Genomic DNA, 7,840 nt, shown 5'->3' with positions numbered 1-7,840 from the left:
AGAGCCCTGCACTAGGGGACAAGAAATCTTGGAATCCCAGCTGGGTGTTCGCCATCCGTGCTCGTCGGAAGAGGGGAGGTGTTTAATAGGTTAACTAGCTTCCTCTTTCCTCTCTCCCTCCCCTCCCCTCCTCTACCCACTCCTGCCTTCCCACCCTCAGCCAGGCCCCATACAGGCACCGAGGGGCTCAGCGTGTAGAAGGAGAAGCAGACGTGAGCACCGAGTGGGGGAGGGGTGTCCCCGAGAAATGTCAGGGAGGGACCAGCTGTTATGGAAGCGGGGAGAAGACTCTCCAAAGGGTCAGGTGCTTGTTGAGAGATTTCTCCGGCCGAGGGAATGGCCCCGAGGAAGACGCTCCCCAAGGGAAGGTATTCCAAGCCCCCCCAAGACCCACGGTCCTGCCCTCAATAGCAGTACGGTGGCCATGGCGATCTCATGCTTTAGAACCAGTGTGGATGCTATGGACCGGGGCCCATGGACAGGACCCAGCACTTCCTCAGTGGAGGAAACAGCGGCCTGGTGTAGCTGACATCACCTTACACCATAAAAAGATGCTTGGCTTCCCCTCTCCTGCTTGTTGGCCTCACTCTGTCAACAGGCACCAGAAGGGACTAAATCTACGCCCACTCCTGTATGTGTGGGAACGGGGTGCTCTCTTGACCAAAGCAGCAGAAAGGAGAGAGTTCAGGCTCGAGCGCAGGGGTCTTACCTTTAAAGAAAATGTAATTCACCATAACCATGACCTCAGTGCTATCCAAGTCCTTAACTAAGTCCACAATCTTGCCTTCAGTTTGTTTTGCCACATAGTCGTTGATCTGCTTCTGGGCCCCTGCGGGGTCCCCAAAGTGGGCGGGGAAAGTGTCTGCCAGGTACAGAGTCCTCATGGCACTCAGGAAGGCGTCCTGGACGGGCACCGTGGGGCTGATGAACAGAGCGTTGCCAAGGTTCAGCCGGAGGCCCTTTCTGGGCCGGGCGAGCTCCCCCAGCAGCTGGCGGAAGGAGTTGTGGAGCCCCTGCTCCGAACCCGCCTGGGGACTGAGGCCCAGGCCTTCTAGAATCTGTGCCTTCGTGTCGGACCGGGCCCCCAGGGACAGCATGGCCAGAGACGCGGAGATGCTTAGAGGGGAGAAGAAGATGTTCTGGTCGGGGGCAGCTGTAGCCAAGGCCCTGTAGAGGTCGAAGGCAAAGTCCCCGCTCATGGGGGCCACCGTGCTGACCACGGGTGCCTCCTTGACCCTCTTCTTTGTCTCCCAGGAGCCGTGGCGGTGCAGGGTGGCCCCGGGCGGGCTGAGGAACATCAGGTAGAAGAGGAGGCAGAGCGGCATTGTGGCTGAGCCCCGTCCTGAAAGGGAAAGTGGGAAGGTGTCCTCAGAGAGGAGACCGGGGGGAAGCGGGTAAGGCCGGTACCCCAGAGATGTCACCACCCAGCGCACAGCATCCACGGAGACGACGAGCCCGTGAGGTTGGGAGCAAGGGTTTAAAAAGAGCCACAGGGGCTCGAGGACAGAGACCGGGGGACGTGGGGGCCTCATGGCGGGAGAGGAAGGGGAAGGCGGAGGGTGCAGCCCTGAGGTGGGGGCTGGCCACCGGGGTGAGAATGCTCTCATCCGCACCAGGGTGCGCGTTACGGGGAGGGGGGGACGTGGGGCTGGACGGCGCTCCTTGTTCTGCCTGATCAGCATCTCTGAGATGGCCACGGCACGAGACGCCTGCTTCCAAAGTGGCCTGTGACTGTCACTCCAATCCCCTGGGGGTAGCATTTGCAAGGCCTCATGGTCCTTCCGTGAACTCAGACCAACTACGCCCCACAGACCCCTCAGAACTGCTGGATTTATCCCTGTTCGCTCAGCAAATGGACATCGAACATCATGGCGGGCAGGGGCCAGGCTCCAGAGGCTCATTCGTGACCACTCGGACGCCAATCGGCCCCTTTTCTCCTTCCCTCCCAGGGGCTGCTCTAGGACCCTGCAGCCAACCTTGCTCCTCATCAGAGCCCCTCCCCAGCTCCCTCCACCCCACCCCCCTGTGAGGAAATCCTGCTCTCTTAATGTGAGCACCCAGACTCCTCCCCTATTCTGTGATGGCCGAATTGTGTTCCCCACACTCCTGGGTTGAGGTCTTAACCCCCAGCACCTCAGGACGTGACTGTATTTGGGGAAAGTGCCTTTAAACAGGTAATTAAGTCAAAATGATGTCTGTGGACGGGCCTTGATCCCATCTGACTGGGGTCCGATGAGAAGAAGAGATGGGAACACAGCTTCACACGCACACGCACGGAGGGAAGGCCGCGGGAGGACACAGGGAGGACACCGCCATCTGCAAGTCGAGGAGACAGGCCTCAGAAGGAACCGGCCTCTCCGGCACCTTGACCTCAGACTTCAGGCCTCCAGGCAGCGAGACAGGAACCTTCTGTTCTGTGGTGCTTTGCTGTGGTGGCCCAGCCGACACCTATCTCCTTCCTTCCATCCCCCAGACAAGGGCACCCTCGTTTCTTGTGTCTCCTCCGCCCCCTACGTGGGCCCTGGAGGGTCTTCAGTCCCTCCTCCCCCTTTCCTCCCTCCGGTCCATCTACCTAGACCCCTCCTCTCCAACCAGGAGCGCTTCCTGTGCCCCAGAGGCCTCCCGAAGCCCCCTGTGTTCACAGTCCCCTGCAGCCCAGCCTCCTGGGCTCAAGTCTCAGCCCGGCTGCTTCTTGTGAGTGTGGTTTGGAGCAAGTCACCTACGGCCCCGTGCCACTGTCCCTCACCTGTACAACGGAGGTGATGACGTTAACCCGTGTCGGCCGTGGCTGGGGGCTTTAAGGACTCGACATGCCTGAAGTGTTGCAGCAGGGCCCCGCGCGGACTTGGTGCAGTAGAGTGCGAGCTGTGGCTGTGGCAGCTTCCAGCCACCCCCCCACCAGAGGTCCCCATTTCCTCTGCTGTGCGCGTGGGGTACGCGCTCCCAACGCTCTCGTGCCGGCCTGCCTGACCGCTGACGACAGCCTTTCTCCGGGGTGAGAACTCCCTCCAGCTGGGTCTTCTCCCTCCTCGGACACCATGTCATCAGGTCCCCAGCCTCAGGGCCCTGCCGGAGTCCCGTGACCCACGCAAACCCAACCCCCAAAGGGCCCCAAACATCTGCATTGGACGTCGCGTGCAAAGTGGCCCGCTGAGGTGGCGGCCAGGGCGCCAGTGAGCTTGGGCCAGGCGGACCTGGGCGGCCGTTGTCTTTGAGCGAAGCCCAGCGACTTGAGCAGGCCGCACTCACCAACCCTGGCCTCCAAATTGCCCCTGAGCTCATAAAGGAAGCCCATTTAGAATGTTGTCTGTGGAAGCTGCGGCCACCCAGGACCAAAGAGAGCAGCCTTTGGTTCCTCGACCGGCGCCATTCTGCAGATGGGTAATCTGATGCCCAGAGAGCTTGAGTCACTGGCTGATAGTGGCAAAGCGTGGGCCCAGACCCGGTGCTGATGCTCAAGGCCGATGCTCTAAACCACCACACCATTTGGCTTCCCCACATCCCTGGCCCCCCCCTTCTGTGTCACAGCCTCTCTGTGTCACAGTCCTTGTCTTCCCGGCCTCAGCAGCCACCACTATAGCTGCTAATCTGCAGATAATTAAGAAACAGGGTCCGGGCTTCCCAGGCTGACACTCCCTTATTGTTTACACGCTGAGAATGCCAGTCTTTCAAGGACACGGGTGGTTTAATCTCGGGGCCCTTTAAAACAGTCTGTTCTGCAGCACAATATGATCCCTCCTGCAAAGTGTTAGAACCATCACCGTAGCGAGATCCTGGTGGACAAGATACGCATCTCTCCTCCCCCTTATTATCAAAGATTAACCCCGAGCTCATGATCACCCTAAAAGAAAGGCCTTCAAAGAATAGTTGCAGGCACAGAGGGAGTTTCCTGCTTGGCTGGGGCCTAGAGGCAGTTGACTCCCGCAGGAGAGTTCTGGCCTCCTGTCCCTCAGCCTGCCTGGTGGCCTTGGGCCAGTCCCATCCCCTCTGTGGGCCTCAGTTTCTTCACAAATAACTCAAGGTCTGTCAGTTACTGTGGCCGGTAACCCTTCTTCCCTCCACTGCCCCCCACAAACACCAGAGGTCTAGGCCTGATGGGCGAGAGCCCACAGAGTCTCCCTGGGGAGTGGGGTCTCTCTGGAGGGGAACCCAGCCTCACTCACTCTCCTCCAGGCTGCAGGTGGGGACCTAGAAACCTCTCTCCATTTGGGCCCGCTCTTATCTTTTGTTAAAGCCAGTATTTAGAAAGGCCACTCTACAAATATCACTACATTCAACCGTCAACAAAAGTGACCATTATGGACACCGTTTTACAGATGACTAAACTGAGGCTTAGCAAAATGGAATAGCTCGTGCCAGCCGGTGAGTGATGATGGAACCAGGATTCGAATCCAGATTCCTGTGTCTGGTGGATCCACTGCCTCTTGTCCTCCTTTCGTGGCTCTAAGAAGTAACAGCTCTCGTTCCTCTTCTCCTGTAGCTCCTGGTGAGTTTCCCGGAGTCTCTCGCAAGCCGTTCACCTGTATTAGCTCATTTCTACGCCTCCACAGCAACACGGAGTCGGTATCATTCTCATCGTTGGTACAGAAGAGGAAACAGAGGGTCAGAGAGATCGCTTCTGAGAAAGTGGAGGCCTCGGGGTGCTCATTTCATGTTTCTTACGTTTAAGCCCAGGCTGTGCCATCCCGCTGCTGGGCCTCTGGTGGAAATGACAGAGTTGACAGAGTTTCATGCCAACCTGGACCCGGGGGTGAGTCTGCTTCGGGTCCTGGGAGCCTGGCTCTTGGGAGACCAGCTCTCAGCCAGGAGACCGGAGCCGGGCCTGGCCGACCCCCTCCTGATGCCAGTGTTTCTGCAGAAATGCCCCAAGGGTCCGAGGGAGGGGAGCAGATCAATGAAGTTCATCTGGCATCCCAGGCCAAAGCGACTTGAGCCGGCTGGGGGAGGGCAGGGGGTGGGCGGGTGCTGAGGAAGTCCTCCCATGGAGCCCACCGTCCAGGGATTCGAAATCTGTTGCATTTACTCCAAAGGTTAGGCAACAAAGTCCTACCGGGTCAACTTTGGACTCTGCAGTGGGAGGTGTGGCTGAGGAGGTCTGTCTGCTGAAAAGGGAGATGTACGACTGAGAGCCCAGGCAGGGAGGGAAAGACAAAACCCCAGGCTCCCCTGGATGCTTAAGGACCGGACGCTGGAGAGCTTTCTGGGAGCAGTGACCTAGGGAACTTTCTTCACCTCCCTCCCCGTCCCCAGACCACCTGCAAGGCTTGTCGGTTTCTAGCTCCAGAATGGGTCTTCCCCCTGCCTGCCTCTCCCAGTTTTCCCTGCCGCGTCCTTATAGAAAACCTGCCGCCTTTCGCCCCGACCACCCCACACCTCCTCCTGCCCCCAGACCCATTCTACACACGGCATCTGAAGGATTCTCCCTCAGTCCCCGACTGGGTCTCAGCGCCCTGCCGCCTAGGAGTGCCATTGCCAGCCTCCGTGTGTGGGGCAGGACCTAGCCGATCCGTGCGATCACCACCGGGCCCCGTGTGGTCTGGCTCCGCCCAGCTCTCCCCAGCCTCAGCCTGATCTGCTCTGTCCTTGCTCATGTGTGTCCTCCGGGTACAGTTCTCAGCTCAGCAGACAAGCCCCGTCACAGTCCTGAGCCTTTGCACGCCGTGCTGTCCCCTGGAACCCTCTGGCAGCCTCCCTGACCACGGCCAGCTTCTCCCTGGGCCTCAGGCCCCTGCTTGAATGCCACTTCTGGGTGATGCCGTGGCCCTGCCTGGCCCTCCCTCTGCAGTAGCATTCTCTTATCACGGCCCCTCTGTTTCGCTCACTGCTCCATCAGCGATGGAAATGCAACCCCACATCGTGCCTTCTTGTGTCCCGGCCTCTCTCCCCGACTCGAACATGTGCTCCTAACAGACAGGACCCGCATCGACACCTGCTCTTGCCGTGAGATTTGCAGTCAGCGATGGTGCTCAGACACCTTTGTGGAATGAATGAATGAATGAATGGGTGAAGTCCTTCTCTGTGGCTCAGAGGTTTTAGAGCACACACGCTGGACGCGGAGCCGGGCTGGGCACCCAGGGCTGAGCCCTCCTGGCCCCAGGGCTAACTCTGCCAGGTGACCTTGAACACCTCCCACCCTGCTGTTCACCTTCTGTTTTCCTTTTTCTTTTTTTAAGACCATTTTCCTGAGACGCGACTGCCGTACGAGAAGCCACTCCTATTTACCCTGCACACCTGCGAAACCACCTTCACCACAAACACCCACCACGTCCTGACCCCCCCCCGCCCCGCCCACCACCTTATTCTTCACGCTGCGGCTTCTTGATCAGTGAACGGGCACGTTGGTCAGGGGTGCATCGTCCCCTTTTATGGCTACATTTCTTGCCAAGGGCCCCGTCCTTAGAAACACTGAAAATCACACTCCTTTTGTGTCTACGTGTTGCCTATTTCACCAACAGCCAAACGGCGTCTGGCCCTCCAGCAGCCACTGTGGTCATTCTGGGAGGCAGCCCTCCGGGCAGGGCGGCCCCAACTCGGGGAAACAGGTAAACGGGTACGTGATCGCGTCTCGTGATTGCTAAAGGTCCGAGATTGCAGGCACAGAAAACAAGAGAGAAAAGCGATGGCCTCCGGGGAACCTGCCTGTGTGCCACATACCCTGTCCCCACTATGTCATTTCTGAGTTTGTCTGCCTCGGCGCTGTTGGCATTAGAGGCCGGGGTATTCTTTGTCGTGGGGGCTGTCCCGTGCCCTGTAAGGGGTTTAGCAGTGCCCCCGGCCTCTACTCTACTCGCTAGATGCCAACACAGCCCTCTCTCCAGTTGTGCCAACTAAACATGTGTCCAGATGTTGCCAGACGTGCCCTGGGGATAAAGGCGCTCCCGGGTGAGAGCTACCGTATCACTGGACCCTCACGGTCGCCACGCAGAAGATGTGATCATTTGCATCTCACCTACAAGGAAACTGAGGCGCAGCCAGATTTAGAGTCGTGCCCGAGTTCACACAGCTGGGAGAGGGGCACACAGGCCCTGGCTCCTTCCCCCACCCCCCCCCCCCACCACTGCGGGGAATTTTCCTGTTCACTCTGGGACAGCACCAGAGCTTTGAAGCCCTCCAGATCCCATAACCCCAGCCTCCTGTCCTCGCCGTTCCATGCACACCCTCACGCCCCCGGGCCCTCCATCTGCCCACGGCATCTGTACTCACCCTGTCCCATGGCCGAGCGTGCACACGGCGCAGGTGACAGTCCCTCACGCTCAGTGTAAAGCAGAGAGCCTATGGGGCAGGAACCAGCATTTGTCGCTGACCACAGTCGGGCTCTGACTCCGCCCCCCCTTGGCCCAGCCCTGTCCTGTCCCGTGGGTATTCTAGCCAACAGGCAGGCCGCAGGGACAGCCACCTGAGCTCTGACCCGGGCTCGCTTCCCCACCGGCCCCACACAGACCCCCGTTTGCCTGCAATGGCACAGGGTCCCCAGGGGAGCGACCTGCTGCTGGCATTCCAGACACAGGGAAAGGGACACCCTCTGGCAAACATCCCTTTCTCCGGGCTGATTCCTCTGTCTCCTGCAGCCGCTTAGCTCTACATCAGGGGGAGTGTGGTGTGAGCCTAAGGTCCCCACAGCCCCCCACGTGCTTGCCGGATTCCTGGGCAGTGCTTACCAGATCTGTTCAACGGTGAGAGTCTGGTGGGACCCAGAGGGGCTGACCGTGTCACAACGGTCCCCTCTCTGCACTAACAACTGCATCAAGGCTCGAAAAGATGAGTGGACTTTTCAGAATCAAGCATCAAATTAGGGACAAAGTGGGACCGAGGGCCCAGGTCGCCAACTTCAAAGTCAGGG

General features: G+C 59.1%; 1 protein-coding gene across 2 annotated transcripts in view; it reads right to left on the bottom strand.

Moving 5' to 3' along the window:
- Window positions 1–7,359, bottom strand: part of SERPINA5 (serpin family A member 5) — a 10,415-nt gene extending 3,056 nt beyond the window's left edge. Inside the window, exons 1-3 of one of the 2 annotated variants that reach the window (XM_027066538.2) lie at window positions 7,204–7,222; window positions 2,747–2,845; window positions 710–1,342 (exon numbers count right to left, since the gene is read on the bottom strand). In XM_027066538.2, the coding sequence (XP_026922339.2) occupies window positions 710–1,325 (616 nt within the window). In that variant the 5' untranslated portion in view covers window positions 1,326–1,342; window positions 2,747–2,845; window positions 7,204–7,222. Of the gene's footprint in view, window positions 1–709; window positions 1,343–2,746; window positions 2,846–7,203 lie in introns of both variants that reach the window. The other variant, XM_027066537.2, reaches the window with a different exon arrangement.
- Window positions 7,360–7,840: the final 481 nt, after the last annotated feature.

The sequence above is a fragment of the Acinonyx jubatus genome, chromosome B3 (genome assembly GCF_027475565.1).
Source record: "Acinonyx jubatus isolate Ajub_Pintada_27869175 chromosome B3, VMU_Ajub_asm_v1.0, whole genome shotgun sequence".
Classification (NCBI taxonomy): Eukaryota; Metazoa; Chordata; class Mammalia; order Carnivora; family Felidae; genus Acinonyx; species Acinonyx jubatus.
This window is presented reverse-complemented; position numbering and strand designations above follow the sequence as displayed.